Below are 26,324 nucleotides of genomic sequence, written 5' to 3' on the forward strand. Positions count from 1 at the left end.
CTTTGCTTGTTCTGCCTTGAGTAAATAGTCAACACTACAGCAGCATCAATTGATAAGTCCTTTTTTGACTCTTAAACACACACAAGCACATAAAAAAGAAAAAAAATTTATTTTAAAAGAGAAAAAACTTTTGTCTCAGATCCTCTTATGCACACTAGAAGAAAATTCTTTACACAGAAGAAAATATCCAATATGTTGCCTACAGTAGCAAGAATGCAAGTTCATAAAAGTACTCACTCTCATCTATGGCAGATTTGTTTTCGGCATGGCTCTCAATGTCCTTGGAAAACCATTCATTAAATTCCTCATGTGAATCAAATAACGTTGGCATAATGAAATGCAACAGAGCCCAGAGCTGGAAACAAATGAAAAGTAAAATAGCTACACAGCAACGAAATGACAGGATGTGAAGACATAATGAGTTCAGAGAAAGCAAGTGAACTTGATCTGTTTACCTGTGTCTAGGTGCATGTGTATGTGTGACTAAGTGAGAGTGTATAAGCACATGTCTCATCAACCAACTTTAACAAGGCACTGTAGCAAAATGTGGTATTTTTCAATTAATTTCACACCCAAAGTCTCAAAGTCCTGCTCAGATTTTGCAGTGAGACAGTTTTAAAATTTATACAAAGATCCATTCCACAACTGAACACAGTCTGAGGTAGCAAAACTTGCTAATAATAACTCTAGATTAGGGATCAGTAAATTATGACTTGTGGTGCCTAGTCTGGTCTGCCATCTACTTTTATAAATTAAACTTTATAGTGGAACATAGTCATACCTACTCTTTTATATATCATCTATGACTGCTTTCACATCACAATGGAAGGTTGAATAGCTGTGCAGTGACTATATGGCCCATAAAGTCTAAATATTTACCATCAGATTCTTTATAGAAAGTTTTCTGATTCCTATTTTAGATGATAAGAAAGAATTTTAGCTCCTCTCAGTGTTAAAGAATATTACTAGTATATTACTAGTAATTACTAGTATATTACTAGTATATAAACATCCTAGTATAAAAATATCTCTGCATTAGATGAGTAGCATTCTTAATGTGATCATTATTTATTATATAAGTACCAAAGAATAAAGAAGTTTACTTGCCTTGTGCCAGAGAATAAGAAAATAGGAATGATGCCTCCTCTGCACCTCCCCACAAAAAACCACATAGGGCAAATTCTTCCTTTTACATGGGGGATTATAAGTTGTATACAGCTGTTAACACTCTGGGTGGGCCTGGGTAAAGAATTCCAATCTGTTACTAGTGCCTACCTCTGCCATGGTGTTCTGAATGGGGGTCCCAGTTAGCAAAAGCCGATTCCGACACTGAAACTGCAGGAGTATCTTCCAACGAACACTGTCCAGTAAAATGAGCAATAAATTCCAAGTTAGCAGTAAATCTTTATTCGTCCTACTGAGAACCCTTATTTCTAGAAATGCTTTTCAAAAAATAACAAACATTCAGACTCAAGCAATCTATAATAAACACAATTGAAAAATACCATTCAACAAAGCTGAGGATAGGAAATTTCAAAGGAATTGACTTCTCTATACTGAAAACATGATATTAAGGTATTAAAGTTTTAAAACGTCCTCAAATAGGCAGTGAAAGTGTTAGTCATTCAATCGTTTGCAACCCCATGGACTATAGCCTGGCAAGCTCCTCCGTCCATGGAATTCTCCAGGCAAGAATACTGGAGTGAGTAGCCATTCTCTTCTCCAGGGGATCTTCCCAACCCAGGGGTCGAACCCAGGTCTTCTACATTGTAGGCAGATTCTTTATGATCTGAGCCAGGAGGAAAGCCCAAAAAGGTAGACTAGGATCCGTTCTGGCTTGATAAAGTCCTTCACTATCTTTGGTCAGTTTTGTTGGTACAAACCATATAACTGGTGGCACGAGAGGTAAAGAATCTGCCTGCCAATGGAGGAGACCCAGGAGTCACACGTTCAATCCCTGGGTTGGGAAGATCCCCTAGAGGAGGAAATGGCAACCCATTTCTGTATTCTTGCCTAGGAAATCCCATGGACAAAGGAGCCTGGTGGGTTACAATTCATGGGGTTGCAAAGAGTCAGACACAACTAAGTGACTGAAAATGCATACTAGAAAGTTTTAAAATTATTATTCTATATGCTTCTAGTGTGAGTCTGGAGGGAACAATGGAAAATGAGAAAGGGTGTGAGAAGAAATACAAAGTGAATCTACTGCTCCTGGCCACAAGCATGCCCTACTTCAAAAGAGTGAAAGAGGAAATTATGCTCTTCAGAGAATGGAAAGGTCCATGGAAAATACTATTCTGCCAGTTAACATGGACTTCTAAGAAAGTCCTATGAATTCACCAAGAGTTAATAAAATCCATCAAACTCAAGGTCTAATACCACTGAGTAACACTTCACAGCCAAGCACTCATTTACTATTCAGTTTGGGAGCTAAAAGGTATTAGAACACTTTAAACATGTAACTTCCAATTAAAGGATTCTTGGGAGTCTAATAACCATCCAGGGACTAGGATAACCTGCATAAAATAGTAGAAGCTATAATCCACAGAATTTAACATTCTGCTTCCTACCAAGATCTGTAAAGTAATCCCTCAAGCAAAGGGCAGATACCCCTTCCTCTACAGAAAATTTCCTTCAAGAACAAAAATCAGTTAAAATGCCATAATTATTGAGTGGGGAGGAAGAAGCTGAAAAAAATCCTCACACTCTAAATATCAATATTTATATTCCATGAAAATACAAAAAAAATATTTATGCCTTCTAGTCAGATACATGGTTCATGCAGATACCACGTTCTGAATTCTCTCTGACCTTCATTCTTGTGTGCGTATGTCAGACACATATCTATGTATCTGTATGCCCTGAGTCCACAGACTTTATTTCTATTACTTGCATTACCTGGAACTACTCTTGAGTGCCTGAGCCTCATCCAATACCATGTACTGCCACTTGACTCGCTGGAAATACTTTACATCCTGTACCACCAGCTGGTAACTGGTGATAACCACATGGAAGGGGGCATCCTGAGTGTAGAGAGTCTTCTGTAAATATAAGAGGGCAAGGGTGAAAAGAGAAACCTAAACAATTCATAATAAGACAATGAGGAATGGACTGTATTTCCTAAGGCCAAGAAGTTTAAGATAGCCCTAAAGATATGTTTCTCCCATGTAGGAGATGTGTAGTGAATTAAAGCATAATTGTTTTTAAAGTAGTCACCTTAATCACAAACTTTGTTAAAAAGTAGTCATCAGCTTATTAAAGAGAAAAGTTCTTAATCCTGGCTGACTGTCTATCACAGGAAAAACATTGTAAAAGAAAAAAAATTACATCTGCATAGAAACATGTAAGATTTTATGTAAGAGAAATTATTCAAATCAACTGGAGAAGTAATGACTGCATATATGTATGAATATGTACATGTGCGTGTGCATATGCTTACTGTAAGCTGAAAGTTACCTGACTCCAAAACCTCCTGATGACTTTTCTGTCGTGAGGATTTCCCCAATATGGTAGCACCTAGAAAAAGGACCAATATGTATATTAGTTTCTACTGATAATCTTAGAAGTATCATCACAAATATAGGATTTTCTGGTGGCTGAGATGGTAAAGAATCTGCCTGTAATTCAGGAGACCTAGGTTCAATCTCTGGGTTGGGAGGATCCCTTGGAGAAGAGAATGGGTACGCTCTCCAGTATTCTTGCCTGGAGAATTCCATGGACAGAGGAGCCTGGGGGAGGCTACAGTCCATGAGGTCACAAAAGTTGGACATGACTGAGTGACTAACACTTTCAGTTTCATCATCACCAATACATTATTCAGAAAGGCTTTTTTAAAAAACTTAACAGAATGAATATATGAATTTCTGTTCTGTCATTACTGCACTAGGAGTTGGACTAGCACTCTTTCTACTGACCCAGTTAAAACAAATAAAAAACAACTGTTTGAAGGCATCAGAGAGCTACTTGGGCAGTGAAGAATTATAGAGTCCAGATCTAGAAAAGACAGGAAAGCCTGGCATTGTACATGTTCCCCTAGAGAGTGCTGATCATTCCCAAAAGTTCTAATCGAGACACTATGAAACTGAGAAGTTGTTTTTCTTTTTTTAAAGGGACACAGGACCCACAAACAAAAAACTGTAGTTCAAGGAGGAAGATTTCTGATAACTACCCACCTCCCTGGCCTTAAGTTGGGAATGAAAAGATACATACACACTGGTAGTAAAGATAAACTATACACATACTTGTTTTATCAGATTCTGAAATCTAGCTTCAATTCATCCCAACTCCTGACTTAGATTAACGGGGTTTTGGATTATTACTGTCCCAGAAAAAAATTACTGTAGGCAAAAAAATCCACAACAAAACCCCAAACACACATTAATCCTCTCTCTGGAAGAAGAAAATAACATTCAGAGCCCACAATTATCTCCAGAATTTTTCCTATACATCTGGCATTAAAACAAAACCAAAACAAAAATTTTAGAAACAAACTTTTAAACAAATGCTTGTTTGTTCACATTTTTTTAATTTTTTTTAAAAAGGCTTAAAATGTATTTTAATAAGTTCATGTTGCATTATTTCATTTCTCAGAAAAACTTCAAAGGTATTAGGGACAAATCAAACATGGTACACCAATAAAAAATGCACAGCATAACTACCTAAGATAGGCAAAGCTAAGAGCTACTGTCTGACACTCAGCATACAGCAACCCTGTTCTCAAGATTGTACTAGGCCTATCAAGAAAGCTGTGAATGGCAACATCACAGACACAAAAGGGCCATTTCTGGGTTGTCCTTACCCAAGAAAAAGATGGAGGCAAGTTTAACACAAGATTTTTTAAAGATAAGAGAAAATGTCTTCCTTGGGACACGAAAGGGTAATATATGGGACATTAACAGAACCGTATGCGTGTTGTCTGTGACCTCTGTGGACATGTGCCTCAATTCCCACCTGGGAGTGATTGGAACAGTGGGGCCAAGGTCATTGGGGGATGTTTGGTTTTTGTGGTATATGTGGCAGGATCTCTGGGGTGAGACAGTGCACTAAGTCGTGTCCGACTCTTGCAACCCCATGGACTGTAGCCTGCCAGGCTCCTCTGTCTATGGGATTCTCCAGGCAAGAATACTGGAGTGGGTTGCCTTTTCCTTCTCCGTGTTCACAGAATTTAAAGAGGAGATTTAGAACTTCAGTGTTACACTAGAAATTACAAAAGAACCAAAGGGAATTTCTAGAACTAAAAAAATAACTAGAATTAAGAATTAGATGATGAGTTCAACAGACTGAATCAGTTGAAGAGAAAATTACTGAACTACAAGAGAGGTCAGAAGGAAACACCCAGACCAAAGCATGGAGAAACAGAAGAATGCAAAACTCAGCACTTCTGTAATGTACCTAGATGTAACTCTCACTCTTTTTATTGTTACGGGGTTCAAAGTGCTTCTTGAATCCATAGCTTGATATGTTTTGTTCTTCTGAAAAATCTCAGAGATAGAAGCACAAATATGCAGGAAGGGATGAAGATCAATGAGAAATGAATGTGAATAATACAAATAAATCTATATAATTTCAAAAGTATAAATAATAGTAAAATGTCTTCTGGGGTTTAAAATACAAAATATATATACAAAAACAACTGTGTTAAGTCTAGAGAAGGGGAGTGTAGTTACAGTACTATACTCAGGTCTTTCTACTATCTGAAAAGTATTAACAGTATTAACTTGCATTTTTTTTTTTGAGAAAGTTAAGCATATGTGTTGTATTTTCCTGGGAATCTACTGAGTAACAGAATGAATATATAATTAGCTAGTTTAAAAGGGGGAAGAAATACCACTACTTCCCCAGTAGTCCAGTAGCTAAGAATCCACCTTGCAATGCAGGGAACTTGGTTCAGTTCCTGGTCGGGAAACTAAGATCCCACACACTGTGGAGCCAAGAAGCCTGTGCTCCACAACTACTGAGGCCTGCAGACCACAGCCAGAGAGTCCCTGCGCCACAACAAAAGATCCTGCTTGATCCAACAAAGATCCCTCGGTCTGCAACTAAGACTCATTGCAGCCAAATAAATAAATAATACTTTACTATTTTAAAAATATTATTTATTTTATTTTTGGCTGTGCAGAGTCTTCCTTACTACAGATGGGCTTTCTCTAGTTGCAGTTCACGGGCTTCTCAGGGCTCAGTTGTCCCGCAGCATGTGGAATCTTCCTAGATCAAGGATTGAACCCATGTCCCCTGCATTGTCAGGCAGATTCTCAACCAGTGGACCACTAGGGAAGTCCCAATAAATAATATTTTTAAAAAATAAATAAAAGGAAAAAAAAAGGATAAAATCGAATCAATTCAAAAGGACTCAAAGGGAAAAAAGGAAAGTTAAACAGGTGAAAGAAGAAAGCAAAGAGGCAACAGATTTAAATGCAGCGTATCAATAATTACATTAAAAGTAAGCACAGATATTCCAAATAAAAGAAATACATGTTAAATATAAAGATACATAATATTTAAAAGAAAAAAGAGAGCAGGCAAACACTAATCAAAAGTGTTTGGTTAGTTAATATCAAAGAAAATAGATTTTAAGATTTTCCTTCTTAAAGGAAGAATTTCGAATTAATAAAAAGTTCATTCACCAGCAAGATAAAACTGTAAATCTGTGTACATCTCATTGCCTCAAAGCAAAAACAAACAGAAGCAAACAAAAATGTATAAATCCATAACTGTTGCCAATATTAACACCTCTTTCAGTCAGTAATAGGAAAGGCAGACAAAAAAAAAAAAAATCAGTAAAGATGTAACAGTAAAGAACAAGTTAATAAATTTGACCTAATCAACATATATACAACAATGTACTTAACAAGTGCAGAAAAACTATTTTCAAACTCACATAGGAACATTTATAACAACTGCCCATGTGCTAAGCCATAAAAGCAAAGCTCAACAAATTTCAAAGGATTAAATTATTAAGAAGCAGCATATTTTCTTATCAGTGGATTTAAGCTATAAATAACAAAAAGATATCTAGAAAATCATCCTTTGTTTAGAAAATAAGAAAAACACTTTTAAGTAACCCATGAATCAAATAAGAACTTGAAGTAGAAACTGCAAAGTATTTTGAATGTTAAGATAATAAAAATGTGACACCTCAAACCTTTGGATGGCTATGGTCATGCTAAAAAAACAATACCCTTGAATAAACATTAGAAAAAGCTGAAAATAAACCAATTAAGCTCCATCTCAAAATGACAGAAAGATAAAGAAGTTTACCCAAAAGTAGGAAAAGAATAAAAAAAGAGTAGAAATAAATGAAATAGAAAACATATTGAATAGTCAATTTTAGGAATGAAAAGTGGTACATCAGTCAAGAGAAAAAATGTAAATCGTATTTCATGAGGAAAAGGAGGGAGGTCACAGGCACTAAGCATACTAGAACCATAAAACCAGTGTTACTCAGACAGTTGCCAAATAAAATGAACTTTTAGATGTTATCATAAGAGATCTAAGTACCTTTTGAATGTAACCAGACCTTAAACTTGAGTAATGTCTACTTCTAACTATGTGCTGCAGGGAAGTGAACACATTTCTGACAATTTAAAGGAATAATGACAATAGAAACAATGAATAACAGACCAACTGTCATCAAACTTTTTCTATAAATAGCCAGGTAGTAATTTTAGCTTTGTATGCCAGTCTCTGCCACAACTACTCAACTCTGCTGTTATGATGTCAATGCTGCCATAAATAATCAAATTTAATATTTATGTAATATATATATCAAACATAATATATGTGTACTTAAATTTCATATTTCATTTGCAATGAAATAATTTTATAAGTAACAATTTTAAAAAGTAAAAAAAAAAAAAAAAAAAAAAACTATTCTTAGCTCATAAGCTGTACCAAAGAACAGGAGGTGAATTCCTCAATAAATTAAATAAAAAGTGATAGCATTTCCACCCCTAGGTTATACCCAAAAGAAATCAAAAGAGGACAAGTGTTCAAATAGAAACCTGTACATGAATGTTTACAGCAGTATTATTAACAATAGCCAAAAAGAAGAAACAATCAAAAGAGCCATCGACAGATGAATGGATAAACAAAATACAGTATACCCAGAAATTCACTATAATATTATGCTCACTATAATATATATTATGACTGAATATTATTCAATCAGAAAAAGGAATGAAGTGCACAACATGACAAACACCTTGAAAAAATTGCTAAATGAAAAGAAGCCACATGAAAGGCCACATTCCAGGTGTACAAAATATTCAGAATAAGCAAATCCAGAGAGACATTAAGAGAATTTGTGGTAGACAGGGGCTAGAGGGAAAGGGAAATAGGGAAAGAGATTTCTGTTTGGAATGATAAAATTCTGCAATCAGACAGCAGTGATTATCACAACAAATGTACTTAATACTATTCAACTGCACACTTAGAAGTCCTATTTTACTGACCCCTAAGCTAGAGCTTCAAAAGGAAGCTCAACATGCAAATGAAAACTCAGTTTCAGGCACTGGTATAAAGTCAAAGGAGAGGTACCAATGACATTAAGGAGTACTACATTGCCATCTATTGGCCTATGAAGGAAATATTGAAGGTGGTTTCGAAGAAAATTCTAAGGCTTAACTTTTTGACCTCCTAATTGTTTACCATGTAACAACAAAAGAGTAGGAAAAAAGATGAGGGGCTCCATATTCAATGCGAAAAAACTCTATAGAGAAAATACTCAACAAATTGCCTTAGAATGACCTCACCTCCTTAGAATGAGTTGGCCAAGCTAAAAGCCATATACATAATGTGCCTTGTAAACAGTTCTTAGGTCTATTAATTCAGCTACAAAGGTGGGGCCACAGACACAAAGGTGCCCCAAAGTGGAATATCTCAGACATGTCCCTATTCCTTAAGGCATTAGCCAGAAAAACACCTCCCATGCTCTCTAAATTGCGTGGAACCCCTGTTTATTATGGAGACCCAAGATCAGAGATTATGTCAATATCTCTTGATACATAATCTCCATAAAATCCTCCTTAACATGCAACTTCATTATCATTATATTCCTTTAGAGACAAGTATCTAACATTTCCTTCTTTTTACTTGCAAATAAGATAATAAATCCTATCCATTCTTTCTTACATCCCAACAACTTTGCATAATGAAACGCCTATTTAAATCTTGTCCATATTTGATGTACCATATTTCCTTGCTGATCACTTCCTATGTCAATCTCAATTATTTTCCTCTACATTAGTTAAAATCAATTTTCACATTGTTACCTTAGGCATTATAACCTGGACCAAGACCGAAGAGGTGGCTTTGGAGTGTCAAGAAAACTGATTATGATTTATCAAAACCTACATTAAGTCAGCAACATAGATACTTTCTATTATGGCAGTACAACTAGGAGCTACAATTCATGTGGCCAATGCAGCAAAATCACTCAAACTGGACTTCAGCTTTCTCATAAAACAGAAGGATGCAACATACTCTCTTATCGTTCCCATCAGTAACTTCAATAGGAAGTGTATGCAATGTTATTTGAAAAAAATGCAAGAATTAAAAGCTATTATGAGCAGTTAAGGAAGGCAGCAAAAATGGAGTCAAAACATTTATTTTAAAAAGAGAATTATTGATTTTTACCTTAAATTTAGGAACAAATCTAGTAAACTCCTGGTGCCAATTGTTAAGTGTGGATGCAGGCGAAATTATTAAGAAAGGTCCCCAAATGTTCTCTCTCTGAAACAGAAAATCTGAGTCAGCCAACTGCAGGAAAACTGAAGAGATTAAACTCAAAATTATAATTAACAACAAGAATAGCTTAATAGGCAATGCACTGTAATAAGAGAAATGGTTCCCATTTCTCATTCCTGTACACTCAATAATAATAATATCATATGTTAAGAAAAATAATATTCTGTGTTACAGTAACACAAACAAGGAAGTTGCTAGAAACATCTTGAGAAAAAACAACAAGCAATTACTCCCACTCCTCCCACCTCTTACAGGTCCTAATTTGTATCATTCACAAAGCACTTATAACATACTGACTTGTATGTGTTGCTTTTCCTTATACTAGATGATCACAACAATATTACTATTATTTAATTGGAATAGAGCATTTTGCTTTTTTCAAAATGACTTCACACATTCTTTCTCTTTTAATTCTTACAAAATTCCTGTAAGGTAGGTATGAGCACCACTTTGCAGAAGTGGAAACTAAACCTCAGAGAGTTAAAGGGAAGTCAGGTCAAAAGAGACTAAGTGAACTGTCCAAATTAACACTGCTAGTAAGCATAGAGCTGAGATGTGAAACCAGGTCTTCTGATCTAACTAACTACAATGTTTTTGCCACTATACTGGTGGTTCTCAACAGAAGCAGGAGATGGGGAGTGAAAACACATATGCTCAAAACCTGTCCTAACATTCTTGAAAACTAGAAAGTTTCACCACACTGTGTCACCTTGTAAAGGCTTTCAAGGCAAGGACCAAGACCTAATGTGGTATGCTACAGAACCTAGCATAGTGCTTGATAATGGCTCAGTAGAAAACAACCCTAGGATTGAGAGAGAGGAAGATGAAAAGACTGCATGCATCTACCTACCTCAGCCAGATGGGCCAGGAGGGCAATGCTCTGTACTGTTTTACCAAGGCCCATTTCATCTGCAAGAATGCCATTAATACCCTGGGGGGAAAAAAAAAACAAAAACACAGCGTTTTTTCTCAGGCTTCATTACTGCCAAAAAGAACTACCCAAAATGTCAAATTCTGTTTTTGTTCAAACAAAAGTGACTAGAGATACCCAGTTTCAGCACTATTACTCATTACTGTAATGATTCCTTTTGTCAATTCCAAGCTACAACTCTGAATCATGATACATGAGGCAAATGGGCCAAACCCAGTTTTTCAGCTAATCTAATCCAGGTATAAAAGCAATCAGGCTTACTAAGACCACTTAAGACAAATTTTATACACGATACAAATATTTCCCAATAAAGTTTCCAGGTTAGAAATAGAGGGATAGAACAATCTTTTGTACTCTGTGGGAGAGGGAGGGGGGGGATGATTTGGGAGAATGGCATTAAAACATGTATAATATAATATAAGAAAAGAATTGCCAGTCCAGGTTCGATGCAGGATACAGGAAGCTTGGGGCTGGTGCACTGGGATGACCCAGAGGGATGGTATGGGGACAGAGGTGGGAGGGGGTTCAGGATGGGGAACACGTGTACACCCGTGGCGGATGCATGTTGATGTACAGCAAAACCAATACAATATTATAAAGTAAAATAATAATAAATAAAAATTTGAAAATTAAAAAAAAAAAACTCACTTGCCCAAAGTGGTGCTATTTGTTGAATAAAGAATGCTTTTAATATACAAAAAAAAAAAAAGAAAGAAAGTGAAGGTGAAAGTTGCCAGTCACGTCTGACTTTTGTGACCCCATAGACTATACAGTCCATGGAATTCTCCAGGCCAGAATACTGGAGTGGGTAGCCTTTCCCTTCAAAAAAAAAAAGAAATAGAGACATCTTTCTGATTCCCGTCAAAAGACAAAGCTTTTTTTTTTTTAAAAAGGATGAAATCTAAAACATTATCTTGTGCTCATTTCACAATATATAATTTACAAACAAAACAGAGGGGGTAGCACATAGTTCTAAAATTCACCTGTTCATAGAGATTTGCCAACCAATTCATGCCTTTCAGCTGATAACCTTTTAATTTGCCATTAAAAATTGTAGGCTGTGGAATATCCTCACCAGCCCGGATAGATGGGTTTGCCAGGCTATAACTCTCCCCAAACCCAGTGCCAGACTTGTTTGCTGCCCTCAGGGCAGCTGCTCGACTTTCTTTTGCATCTTCATCAAATGACCTTGTCTGGAAAATAAAAGTATATTAGAATAAAAATATGAGAGGAAAATAATTAAATTCAAATGAAATTCATAATGCTAATGTATCTATCTTGTGCTGGCTGGAACAAACTTTCTGATAATATAATGTAATATATCGTATTACATATAAAGCATGATATAACTGACTCTTGAACAACAAGGGTTTGAACTGTGTAGGTCAACTGACATGGAAATTTTTTCCACTAAGTATGTACAAGAGTACTACATGATCCTGCCATTGGTTGAATCTGTGGAAGTGGACCCATAGACATGGCAGGCTGACTGTAAAGTCGTACAAAGATTTTTGACTTCAGGGTGTGTTGGCATCACTAACTCCCACAGTTACTTAATGGTCAACCGTACATTAAAGTATATTACTAATATTTCAAAATTAATTTAACAGTTGTATTAAGCATATACTTTTGATAGACAGGCACTAAGCCATATTACATGATTACCTGCTTCATCAATGAATTTATTTAAAATGTGATATAAAATCTATTTGATTGGTCAGAGTTTGTGAGGAATAGGCTGAGTTTGTCTCTATCCTTGACTTGGATTCTGTCAAAGTGATACGGGGGCTCCTATGCAGTATATTAAATGGTGTTTACTTAATTGTGTTTAATTAATGTTTACTTAATTCTTTATTTAATTTAATCTGTTGTTTCTTTCTGATTTCATATGTCACTGTATCATGAATAAGCAAGTTATTACTAAAGTGAAAGAATGTGCTAACTTAGCATTTTTTAGGCATGATACAAGCTTTCTTAACAATCAAGAGTGTGGTATTTTTCACTAAACAATGATGCATTTCACTTGGTATTATCCATACATACTGGAGAGGACAAGAGAAAAAAAAATAGAAAAACTCTCTTAGCTTTAGTCAACACATTTTTAAAGCTTAGAAAAGCAAAAGCTCGTTTCCCATTTCCCTCAAGTATTCCTACTATTATTCTAAAGTAAATAGGGCTACAATCCCCATCCAATACAGTCTCATACATATATACATATTCAACAATGTTTTTAATTGAAAATATGATTAACTTAAAGGAAGACTACCTAAGTGAAAGGCTGTAAGGGCATTTCCAGGACCCAATAGTTCATTTCTAAGACTCACCCGAGCCTGATGAATATGATAAGCATTTTCAGCATTCTTTAGGGCCTGGGCTTTGAAATGGTTACTATCTGAAAAGGGAAAAACTTTGATTATAACATCTCATTAACTGACCTCTTTCGAGGATGCAATTTATACTAGCATGTGTGGATCCCTGACTCCACATTCTGTTTATCCCTAAATTCAAAGAGGGTGAGGGAGAAGAAAAAGATCTAATTACTTGACAGAGGTAAGGACCTGGAAGTGGTAATGGAGGCAGGGGTCTCCCATGGTCTCCAGGAGCCAAAGTCAGCTCACAAAAGCCACCAGGAGACTGAGCTCCAGTTTCCCAATCCTGCATTTCATGCACAAAGTAATGCTAAAGTCAGGAAAAGCAAGACAACGAGGATTCAAAATTGTAATATATTTATACTGGGTGAAACTATTCTAAAAGAAAATAATAGAGAATGTTTAAATCCCAAGATAATCTGAAACACTCTCATTTTCTCTTACTCAACATGATCTTGAGCACTATTCTCTGTGAAATTCCTCTTAAACTTTACACCAATTCCTCCCTCACTGTGTGGTCACAAAAGTATGGAAATAGTCTCTTCTCATGTTTTACTTGTATCACCAAGAATCCTGTTATGTGAGAGACAAATTCACTGCATTCTTCTGATAAAATATCTTTTATTTCTATTAACAAATCAAAACACAAAATCTTCCCAAATTTGCAAGATCAAATAACCACACCTTTTCCTCTTTAAATTCTTCAATAAAAGCTTTTTATATGCTTATTTTATAGAAACATTCATACTTTCCCTACTCCAATTAAAATAAAGTTTCCTTTTGATCAATACTACTTATTGATCAAGATAAAACTTACAAGAAGTAATAATGAATATAACCTGAGATATGAAAAAATGTGGGGTATCTCCTTTCTCTAATTTCTGATTCAGGACTCACCATAATCCTCCTGTGTGATGTTAACTACCACCCCTCCGCCAATGTCAATTTGTCTCTGTGCAGAACTATCTTCCAGTTTCCTTAAGATTTCTTCCTGGATCCCATCATGACCCATGTCTCGTTTACGACTCATGAAATGGGCATACAACTCTGTCTGGGTGATCAGGAAGTTCAGTTTTCGCTGTTGCCTCTTAGCCTAAAAGCGAAAAAAGTTGAAAGTGAAAAGAGTCAAATCATCAATTACATACAGGGTAGTTAACAGCATTCACTAAACCTATACATAGTCTGCAAACAACTCCTTTACAAATTCTTTACATTTAGAAAGGGAAAAATTGCTAATGAACAAATTTTATTTATAATCAAGACAGTGGCACTAAAAGCCAGGAATAATCTTCACTTATAGCCTAATAATAACCTATGTTTTGCTCTCCTTTACAAAATGAAATCTTTTTCCCACTAGGCTGCTGTCTAAAATGCTTAATTCTTTATTCCTTTACTTTTCTTTAACAGTACTACCATACCAACTAAATTCAAACAACATATGTTACTTAATAACTCTGGTGACAAATACATGTGTACAGCTTTATTTTTAAAAACATATATGTGTTCAAACTCTTCTTTAACATCGAAAGTCAAAATAAGTGATGAAGAGCTATAAATTATTCTGCAGGAGGTATCTGAGACTAAGAAGCCTATAAGAAAATGCTGCCCAAAACAACCCATTGTTCATCTGTGATAATGATAGCTACAAAACATGAATACAGACTAAATACAATATCACAAACACATAATTTTTTTTAATTTTTTAAAAAATGAGGAAGATAAATTCAAAGTGCCTCTGAAATTATCTAGTAAGAAAAATAATGTTCTTTATACTGACATAATGTTTCATTATGTCAGTAAAAATCATTCTTCAAGATAAACAATGAGTAAGCAAATGATCCAAAAGACTGAATTACATGAAATACAGCTCACACAATAATACCAAATCAAAGTGTCATTATTTCGCATGAACTATTTTATAGCAAAATTCCTATGAAGTATATTTGAGTTATCTTTGATCCACCTGTACAAAAGAAAAACAGTACTAAAATAAGGAACATGGCCAAGGAAAGAAATAAGTCCCAAAGCATGCAACATAAAACCAGACTTCTCCTTAGGGTTTTTTTTTTTTTTTAAAAAAACACTTTAGCTAGATTCAGATTAGGGAAAAAAATCTGAGAGAAAACAGATTTCTTTTCATAAAGTATATGGATTTTCATATTCTAAAGCTAAAGTACCGTCAAGAAAACCTTTCTAAATTAAAACAAAAGAGCAATATTCCCTTGTACCGAAAGGAAGTAAATTACCATGTGTTTAAATAAAGAAGGCAAATTAAGGGAACAAGGATCCATCAAAAATGTCTTAATTCAGAAACTGAGAGAAAAAGATGGAAGTCAACATAATTACAGATGAAACTCTTATCAGTTAGTTATCAACATATTGAGACAATGTCTCACAAACCTAGATTATAAGCCAAGTCACTTTCAAAATTTCAAGACCTATGACTAACTCAAATGCCTCTAAAGTCAGTGAGCAAGTATTTCTAATACATCAAAAGTTTACTAACTCAAAACACATTTGTCTTGCAAGTAAAAATACACATTGCCCAGGGATTTAAGAAAACTGGGCAAAATCTATATTGCCCATCAAAGGCATGAGACAGGAGGGAAGATGCAGAACTCAAAAGAGCCTCCACAGCTCTGTTTGACAGGAGTACTACTTATACCTGAAAGAAAATATGCAATCCTCCAATTCTTTTCCTTCTCCAGACCTCAACTGTCCTTCCACTCATCCCAATGGATTTACCAATGGCAACATAATGGCTTTGTCTTCTTAATCTCTCCTCTTGCTTACCTGAATAATATGCTCACTTGATATCAAGCTTAGCAAGAGAACTGACTGCAAGTTAAAACAGAAAGGTAGGTGGGAGAATGGGTCTCAGAAAACTGCAACCAGTCCTGATCTTCCAACAAACTAACATAACTTAGCTTGGAACCAAGCCAAGCTAAACTATAAGCTGTTCTCTTTTTCTTTTATTCCTTCCTTTTTTTTTGGGGGGGGGGGGGGAGTGCATGTCCTCCAGAAATAAACAAAAGAATAAGGCTACAAAGAATATAAGAAATTAACACAAAAAGAGAGGTGAAGGCCAGGGAGAAGACCTTACTAAAAGAATAAAAACAACTGATTTACTGGACTAGAATCACTATCCTCAAAGTTATGTCTTAAAATATTTTTTCGATGGTTTCATTGGTTAGATTTATAACTTACGAAATGTACAACAATCTCTCAATATGGCTGCAGCTATTATGGTTTTCAAACTTTCATGCTATTGCCCTACCTCCCGCATTTCTTCATCCAACTTCCGCTGCTCCAAGGCTTCCTTCTCCGCACGTTTGCGGTGTTCCTTCTCCACTTTCTCATACTTCTTCCAGTATAGAAGCATTTCCTTGGTGAGGCGGCGGGCACGAGGTAAAGTCTCCTTACAGTTTTTTTGGGCTTGCAAGGCGGCTCGACGCACCTCCTTCATGCATTGGTGGGCAAGCTGCAGATGACAACGTATTGTCACAATGGAGGAGGACCCAACACTGGGGCCAGTTCTCCCTGGACTCTAAACCACAGCATCCCTCAACTTGCCCAGTGCATATATCATCCTCCTATGGCCATATCTTTTTCTCTTCCAATGTGATTAACATCCCTGAACAGGAGTGTGAGCTAGTCCCAGGTCTGTGAGAAATCTACAGACTTTAGAAGACGAAAAAAATATATAGTAACCTACAATGTTCTAGGAAGTTTTGAAGTATTATTAAACACATTGCTAATAAGAGCTGTTGGGAACTCCCTGACAGCCCAGTGGTTAGGACTCCAAGCTCTCATTGCCAAGGGCCCTGGGGGTTCAATTCCTGCCTGGGGAACCAAAATCCCGCAAGCTACATGGTGTGGCCAAAAAACTTAAAAAAAAAAAAAAAGAGCTGTCAATATTTATTATATGCTAGGCACCATTGTAAGTTTAACATAACTAATTCATTCTCCATAAAAACCCTATGAAGTTGGTATTTTATATATAGATAAGAAAATGAGGATGAGTAACTAGCCCAAGGACACACAACTAGTAAGGTTACCTCATCTAATTCTCACAACACTCAAAGTTGTGCTGTTGTTGTTGCCCCGTTGCTCAGTCCAGTCCAACTCTTTGCGACCCCATGGACTGAAGCACGCCAGGCTTCCCTGTCCTTCACTATCTCCCAGAGTTTGCTCAAATTCATGTCAATTGAGTCAGTGACAAAGTTGTATTAATTCCTTCTATGAGAAAGCATTAATACCCCAATTTCTTAGATGAAGAGTCTGAGCACAGGATGATGCCATGGATTGACCAAGGACTTAAGAGTGTGCTATGGTCTTACCCAAAAAGGTATGAAAACCAAAAAGCCAAGGAAGAGCAATTTTATTTATAAAATAGATTGAAAACATTTAGAAACTCTCTCAAGTACTATTAGATTAATTATCAACAGGTCACAAGAGACAAGAACAGCAAACATAGATCTAAATAATAAGAACATAATCCAGCAAAACATAAAACAGGAAATATAAAACTATAATCTTACCTTGCGGCTATTGGTGAGAAACAAGTTACGAGCTGAAGCTTTCTGCTTATTGGCCTAAAATATTTAAAACAATATCTCAATTAGGATTCCTTTTTGAAAAAAAGATTGTGTAGACTGGTACTGTCATTTATTGATCTCCATGAAGATTTAAAAAATGTCAAACCAAGCATACTCAAAGTACATTACTTTTTCAGTTAAAAAAGACACATCACTTCCAAGAGTTATCCAAATGTACCAACTCAGAACCACACATAAAGTCCTAAAGCAATGTTAAAAAGAATAAGCTGGTCCTGTGTCTGCCTTAGATCGAATCTTCTGTATACTTCTGGGAAGAATTTAAGTTATATTTAAGGCTTGAACTAGGAAAATGTAACAATGTATACTAACTCGAGCACCACCCTGATTAGGACATTGCTTTCTAGGGCTAATCTGCAAAGAAGCTTCAGACAGCAGGGCACTCACATACAGAAATCATCAGGAGAAAGGTGAACTAGCCTCGCAGTTTGTGATTCCAGGCCTATCTCCAGCCAAGGAGCACCCACTGCCACTATTACTTAATTTCTACCACCACCTGACCTCATCTTCTTCAACATAAATTCCAAGGCAGACCTAATACAAGATGACTCAGCAGCCCACAACCAAGTCTCAAGCAGCTTATTATGTCTTCCACTTCAATTAAAAAAAAACCAAATAACCATCTGCAATAAAGAAACCTGATTTCCCATGATAGCCCATTTATTTGATGTGAAAAGAAGAGACAGAGCCTAGTGGCTCTCTGATTATTAAAGAACTCTCCTGACTATAAAGTAACAATAGGTTTAAAGGTACACAAAGGGCCTGAAAGTCATTTCTATAATAATCCCACCTCAGACCATCTGATTAAGGGAATTTTTTTAGGGCTTTTATCAAAAACTTTCTCTAAAGCAGCTATTGTTACTCTAAAAATAAAAATCTAAAATACTCCCACTGAATTCCTTACCATCTGAAGGCTCTTCACCAGGTATGAAATAAGTTTTTCTATAACTTTTCCCATTAAGAATGTTCATACCAAGTCAACAGGGCACATGAAAAGATGCTCAACATGACTAGTCATAAGAGAAATGCAAACCAAAACAAAAAGGAAATAGCATCTCACATCTGTCAGAATGGTCACTATCAGAGGACCACAAATAACAAATGTTGGAGAGAATGTGGAGAAAAGGCACACGGTTGGTGGGAATGTAAACTGGTACAGGTGCAATGGAAAACAGCATGGAGATTTCTCAAAAACTAAAAACAGAACTAGCACATCATCCAGCAATTCCTCTCCTGGGTACATATCCAGGGAAAACAAATACATCAATTATTTAATGAAAACATTAATTGATTCAAAAGGATACATACACCCCAGCATTCATAGCAGCACTATTTACAATAGCCAAGATATGGAAGCAACCTAAGTGTCCAAGAACAGATGAATGTGTGCCATTTGCAACAACGTGCATGGACCTAGAGAGTATTATGCTTAGTGAAATAAATCAGATAGAGCAAGACAATTACTGTATGTGGAATAAATTCCACTTTTATGTGGAATCTAAAATATAAACAAATAAATATAGTAAAACAAAAACAGTGTCGTAGATATAGAGAACAAACTAGTGGTTCCTAGATGAAAGAGCAAAGAGAGGGAACAAGATAGTGATAGGCGATAACAGGTTCAAACTACTATGTTTTTTTTATACTGAGTTGTGTGAGTGGTTTATATATTTTGTATATTAACCTTTTGCCAGTCACATCATTTGTAAATATTTTCTCCCATTTTGTAGGTTTTCTTTTCATTCTGTCAATGGTTTCTTTTGCTGTGTAAACGCTTTTAAGTTTAATTAGGTCCCTTTTGTTTATTTTTGCTTTTATTTCTTTTGCCTTAAGAGACAGATCCAAAGAAATATTGCTACAATTTATGTCAAAGGTTGTTCTGCCTATGTTTTCTTCCACAAGTTTCACAGTTTCATATCTTATCAGATCTTCTCAGGTCTTTAATTCAAGTTTATTTTTGTATACGGTGTGAGGAAACTGAACTAACTTTAGAGTTATGGAAAAGCTGCAAAAAATAGAGTTCCCTTACTACTCCCTACCCCCGCTTTCCCTAATTTTAGCAACTTATATAATCATAGTATAATTATTAAGAAAGGAAATTAACACCAGCAAAGTACTGACTAAATTACAGGTCTTATCTGAATGCCAAGAATTTCTGCACTAATATCCTCTTACTGTTCCAAGATCCCAGAACAGGATCCCACAATGCATTCATTTAGTTGCTCTTCTCCTTAATCTCTTCCAGGATGTAACATTTCCTCAATCTTTCTCTTTCATGTCCTTGACACTTTTGAAAAGCACAATCAGTTATTCTACAAAGTGTCCAAAAATGTGTGGTTTTCTGGTGTTTCCTCAGGACTGGAATGACATTATGTACTTCAGCAAGAAAAGCAGAGAAATGAGGCACTGATGATGTACTCCTCCCAGCGCACCACATCACGGAGTTCATGGTATGAAAATCTATACTACTCATGATATTTACTTTGGTCATTTGGATAAGGTGCACTCTCTCTACCAGTTTTGAGGCTATACAAATTCTGTTTCTCCTCTTCTGCCCTCTAATTTTAGCATTCATAAATGCATCTAGTCTGCAACAAGTATTACTGTGGTATCTGCACTAAGGATAATTTTATTTTCTTCTTTCCTTCTGTATTAACTGAATTTCATACTGAAAGGTAGAGATGCTCCATCTACACCTTTGTCTATTCAGGTATTTATGAAGTATGGGCTGATAACTATTTCTTTTATTCTATGGGTTAAAATTCAGTATCATTATTATTTTGTTGCTCAAATTATTCTAACTTTGGCCATGAAGTAGTCCTTTAAGTTTGTTCCTGTGTTCTTCTGACAAACCCCTCCTTCCCCTCCAGCTTTTTTCAGAACTTCCTCACTTTCTAGCAGCACTTAAAAGTGTTCTAAGGTTCATTTTACTGTTTTTTTTGGCGGGGGCTGGTGGGGGGCAGGGGGCGGAGGTGGGGAAAGGCTGTGCTGTGTGGCTTGTGGAACCTTAGTATCCCAGAGATTGACACACCAAGTTCTAACCATTGGACCACGAGAAAATTCCCTAAGGTTCATTTTGTATTCTCCCTGCTGAGTTCTGGAATATGGTACTTCTTTAAGGAGCCCTGATTCTTTTTACTAGAGAATAAAAGTTGTTTAGAAACCAAGACCTGGTTGCCAGGTATCCTCATTGTTACTAGGGTGTCACTGCTACTAGAGGCAGAAAAAAAAAACAAAAAACATACACACCCAAGCATATCTCTGTATCTGGGTGTGTGTATAAAACCATGAATTTATACTGATACCTCTGATTCCAATCAAATTTCATGGGCTTCATTTTAACTTTCCCCTTCCTTCTTACTTTTAATTTCTTTCTCCAGCAGTGAAAAACTGGCTCTCATATACAACATATTTACTTATTTGTTCAATGCTAATACACACATAAAGTAGTTTCAAAACTGTTAACCTAGAACCCTCGGAGAAACACTTTTTCTATGTCAATCATGGCATTTACGAATAGCTCCTTCAGTCCTTACCCTCTCATATCTGATCAAAATACTGTTCCCCTCAGTTACTTAGACGAGTTCCTTATTCCACACTCCCTGTAACTTGATTGTATTACTCATTTCTAATACAGTTAAGTATACTTGTTCCTATTTTTATTCCATTTTGCCCACACATCCCCCTAACCTCCCTCTCCAGCCACATCCTGACTTGTTTGATATTTTATTTTGAAGTATGTCAGAGACACATAAAATATTAGTATGGTTCTGAAAATCAGCCTTATATAAGATACACTCAAAGACTTCTTCCTCCTCATCCCTGCTACCCTGTTTCCATTCCTTCCCTTCTTTCTATCCTTTTCCCACCTGCCCTTTATAAGCAATCAATCACTTTAATTTCTGGTTCATCCTTCTTGAATTTCTTTTGAACAGGTATTTGTGCATTTTCTTATATTCCCTTTGTTCTCACATGAAGCGTATGTTTACTTTTTTATGTTTTGCCTCTTTAACTGTATGTCCTAGAAATTACTTTATATCAGCTCAGAGAGGTCTTCCTCATTCTTCAACAGCAGTATGATAATCCACTGAGTAGACCTGTCGTTTAATTTAAGCCCCATATATGGACATTTAGACTGTTTTCATTATTTTGCAATTACAAATAATGCTACAATGAATAACCTCGTTTACATGCATTTTTGTGTGTTTACTATAAGGTAGATTCCTAGAAGTGGAAGTACTGATTTGAAAGGTAAATGCATCTGTAGATTATTGGGTGTTGCCAACTTTCCCTCTAATACAGTTCTAATTTGTATTCCTAGCAGTAATGCATGAGAGCACCTGTTTGCCCAGAGGCTCCTTAACAGAATGAATTGTTATATTTAAAAATTTTTGCCAGTGTGATAGGTGACAAATAGTTTTATTTTTGTCTAAGGGTATCTAAGTGGTTTTTCATTTGTATTACCCCAATTATGAGATACTTTGAACTGAATCTGTGGTAATTTTTCCCCTCAATTTTTAAGTTCTTTCTGTGTTGGAGACAATAGCCTTGTAACTATAGTACTCAGTGTAAATAATGTCTCACAATTTGTCAGCTGTCTTTTGTCAGGCAAAAACTTATTTTTATGTGGTCAAATTTAAGAGTATTCTCTTATATTACTTCTGGAAGTTGAATTATAAACTCTTTCCTACACAAAAATTAGGTAGAAATGCAATCATTTTATTCTAATATTTGTATGATTTCATTTTTTTTACACTGACATCCCAAATCTATTTAGAGGATATGTGTGAAACACAGACCTAATTTCACCTTTTTTGAAATGGCTATCTAGTTGTCCAGCACCACTTACTAAATGTACCACTAGTCTATCTGCCTATTCATGTGTCAATATCACACTATTTTAATTGCAGAGATTTTACAGTATATTTTAATGTTTGGGAAGGTTTTTTACTGTTTCTCTAGCAATTCTTGCATACTGACTTTTTCCACAGAGTTTAGAATCAGCTTCTAAATTCATGAAATATCCTGTTTATATTTCAATTAAGATTGCATTCAATTTATAATGAAGCAATTAATTGAATAAAATGCAAACCACTGGTGAATCCAAGGAATACAGACATTCCTTGTATTATTTCTGCAACTTTTAAGTTTGAAATTAGTAAATCAAACTAAAACACTCAAACAAATTCAAAGAGCAAAATGAATGCTTATACATGTTTTTCCTAATCATTCACATTTTCTTCTAATACCTGTGATTATTCAGTAACATCTAAATGTTTACGTTGTCTAAGAAAACACATCTCCATCATTTTGTTTTAATCTCCTGTATTATCACTTTAAAATTTGCTGTCAAATCTCTATTATTTTATGTAAGAAAATTGCATTTCTTCCTCAAAGAGGCCTCCCTCCATTTTTTTGGCAAAGCAGCATAACACAACAATTATCTTGTGAATCCTGATCAAATTCTAGAAAATCAATTAACCAAAGAGAAAACTATCCAGGATTCTCCTAATTCCAATAGATAGTTTCTTCCTGAATCCTGTGAAAGAATCCAGCTCCCCCAGCTTCTTTTTGGAGGGCAGGCAAAGAAAATTCTACCTGGAGGCACTGACTGACCTTTGGTAGTTCCTTTTTCACAATGCTGAGCCATACTTTCCTGCGACGGGCATTGAGCTGCTCAATGGATAAGTGCTTCTTCTTGGTGCCAGGAGGAGGTGCATCATGAGAGAACTTGGCAAAGACTTTGGTCTGGTGGTGGTGGCGACGAGGGGATTCTTCAGAGGAAAGTTCTTCATCTCTTCGCCTTTTCTTCTTCACTTTTTTCAACTTAGCTGCAAAGGAACAGACTCTCAGAAGGTTGCTTTTCTTTTCTTCCACAGGAGAAAGTCATAAAACAACCTTATCACTTTAAGAAAAATCAAGATTCTTTTCTCATTCCACTTAGACTAGCAATGTTTATCCCTTTATCTATCCAGGTCCATGAATATTCCAAGAAGAAGATCACACTACCTTGGAAAAGAACACTGGATACTCCCTCTGTTTACATGAATGAGAAATAAAAGAGAATGTTGAGAACTGAATTTCTTTTGAACCCTACAATAGGAATGGAGGCTTACAAATTATCATGAGCTCAAGTAAGGATCAGAAGGAAGGAAACATTTCTATTTGGTGGCAATGTGAGGTGACTAAAAAAAATAACAGAGAAAGAAATAATGCATCTGCTGATATTACACTAAGATCTGTGAAAAGAAAATTATACATGAAGAAAAACCTAGCTTGAAAGGGAGGGTAGAAGGATGAGAGACTACAGAGATAAAACAAGGAGGATGTGGAAGAAACAAGGGAAGAAGGCTAAAAAGAGTTTTTCTGAATAGCGTTTTAGGGGAATAAAATCTGCCTAGTACAGATAGTCTAAAACTTTCCTTTCCTATTTCCTTCCTGATTTCCAGACGCTTGGAACTCAAGAGAGGAAAAGACATTTCCGGGCAAACATGCAAACAAACACTCCTGAAGATCAGGAGGTGATCTATTTTAAATCACTACATACAGCAACAATTATAACTTATTCCAAATACTTCAGGTTACTCCTCATACCTCCCTGTGTAACCAACTTCTTTCTCTCCCAGAATATTTTCACTATTTAGACAGTACGTAAAAGAAAAAAAAGGAATAAACTAATCGGCTTAAACCTCTGGCAAAGAATCTATAGTTCTCCTGTCTTCATAATTCTAGAAAAGATCATAAACCAAATACAAAATAAGTTTAGTAATACTTAAAATTAGTAATGAGATAAAAGAGGCTAGGGTTTTTCAGATGAAGCAAATTTCTACTACATGGATTACGTTCAAAGTCCAAATGTACCTGAAACTAAGAATGAGTAAAGGTAGACGGCAAGTCAATATGTTTACCTTTAAGTTTCTTTTCTTCCTTGAATTTCTTTTTTTTGGGTCCTAGAAGGTGCCGCTGCTGCTCATAGAAAGGGTCATAGGTGGACAGCAGCCCTGCACTGTAGTATTGGTATTGCTGCAACTAAAACAGGCAAAGACATGATGCTTAGAAGGGCCTGTCTCTCTTACAGCTCAGTCTTCAAATCATTTCTTTAAAAAAGCCATTCCAGAGGAAAAACCACAGTTGCTACATATAGTATTCTTCCCATATATGTATTCTTATACATATAGTATAAAGAGACCAATAAAGATCTAATACATCAAAGTGAATTATTCCCTTTACTTCAAAACAAAATGGTTTCACTGGCTATGCACACAGCAAGTTGTTGAAAATAACAAACAAACAAAAATCCTTCATAATTCTGAGTCTCCACCAGAGTATTTACTTTGTCCTGACACATATCTGTCATTGTTGAAAGGTCTCCTCTTGAATTCATCAACAAGAAACAAACGTATTTCTATTACCAATAGGTCCTTAGATTTACTAAGATTCCTAACACGTGCTTTCCCAGCTCTTAGTTTTATATTTGGTTTGAATAGTCCCCGCCATCCAATTCTTCATTGTTTGAAGTCTTCTCTCTCCATTTCCCACCAAGAGACTTTGACAACATTATACATAGTGTTTTTGTTACCAGAATTCAAACATACAAATAATCTACTTTTTTCTGTCCAAAGAGTAATTAATCTTTTCAAATATTTCATTTAAATTGACTTCCAAAGCTCAATGGATAAACATGATGATAAATAAATTAGGTAGTCCCTTGTTGAATCTCCTTCCTGAATTACAGCTAAATGAATTGTTCAAGGACTGAACCTAGCATGGAAGGGTGCTGTGAAGAACTACTACAAGGTCTATTAAAACATTCATCGAACTGTAAACTTAAAATCTGTGAACTTTTCCACATGTGCATTTTACTTCAATTAAAAAAAAAAAACAAAAACAAATATTTTGAATGCTGCTGCTGCTAAGGCGCTTCAGTCATGTCCAACTCTGTGTGACCCCACAGATGGCAGTCAACCATGCTCCTCTGTCCCTGGGATTCTCCAGGCAAGAATACTGGAGTGGGTTGCCATTTCCTTCTCCAATGCATGCATGCATGCAAAGTCGCTTCAGTCGTGTCTGACTCTGTGTGACCCTATGGACAGCAGCTCCCAGGCTCCCCTGTCCACAGGATTCTCTAGGCAAGAATACTGGAGTGGGTTGACGTTTCCTTCTCCAATACTTTGAATACCAACTGCCTTAGCACTGTACTTTAAGAGGGAACTCCTTATCTAAGTCAGAAGTTATATATCTTACTATCTGTCACTTCTACAGGTTTATAACTTCTAACATATTATTCAAAACTCTCTAAACTAACTTTGGACCTTAATGGTGGAAAGCTTTTAGGTCTTCAAATATCCTATTACTCATTGTGTACAAAGTGTTGAGACTTCTGACAAAAATCAGAAGGCAATGATAACAGCATTCAAATAGTTGCCACTTAAATCATCAATCTAATGTTATTATGTGAAGAAACGGACTTTTTCCAAGATAGGAACACGTTCAAAAAAACAACTGCATTAAAAAAGCAACCATAAGAATTTTAAATGGTGCAGCTGCCTTGGAAAACAGCCTGACAGTTCCCCCCAAAGCAGAGTGTTACCATATGACCCAGTAATTTTTTTCCTCCATATATGCTCAAGAGAAATAAAACATATGCTCACACAGAAAACCTAT

At 35.8% G+C, this 26,324-nt stretch overlaps 1 protein-coding gene across 5 annotated transcripts in view; it reads right to left on the bottom strand.

Annotated features, from left to right (window-relative positions):
• INO80 (INO80 complex ATPase subunit) overlaps positions 1-26,324 on the bottom strand; it is a 123,241-nt gene that overhangs the window by 65,061 nt on the left and 31,856 nt on the right. For all 5 annotated transcript variants that reach the window (XM_061430809.1, XM_061430808.1, XM_061430806.1 and 2 more), the window contains 13 exons: positions 24,569-24,689; positions 23,277-23,491; positions 17,586-17,639; positions 16,322-16,525; positions 13,942-14,137; positions 13,000-13,067; positions 11,659-11,868; positions 10,595-10,675; positions 9,634-9,729; positions 3,457-3,516; positions 2,899-3,041; positions 1,276-1,360; positions 238-355 (listed from right to left, as the gene is read on the bottom strand). In XM_061430809.1, coding sequence (XP_061286793.1) covers positions 238-355; positions 1,276-1,360; positions 2,899-3,041; positions 3,457-3,516; positions 9,634-9,729; positions 10,595-10,675; positions 11,659-11,868; positions 13,000-13,067; positions 13,942-14,137; positions 16,322-16,525; positions 17,586-17,639; positions 23,277-23,491; positions 24,569-24,689 — 1,651 coding nt within the window. The remainder of the gene's footprint in view (positions 1-237; positions 356-1,275; positions 1,361-2,898; positions 3,042-3,456; positions 3,517-9,633; positions 9,730-10,594; positions 10,676-11,658; positions 11,869-12,999; positions 13,068-13,941; positions 14,138-16,321; positions 16,526-17,585; positions 17,640-23,276; positions 23,492-24,568; positions 24,690-26,324) is intronic.

Source organism: Bos javanicus, chromosome 10, assembly GCF_032452875.1.
Source record: "Bos javanicus breed banteng chromosome 10, ARS-OSU_banteng_1.0, whole genome shotgun sequence".
Taxonomy (NCBI): domain Eukaryota; kingdom Metazoa; phylum Chordata; class Mammalia; order Artiodactyla; family Bovidae; genus Bos; species Bos javanicus.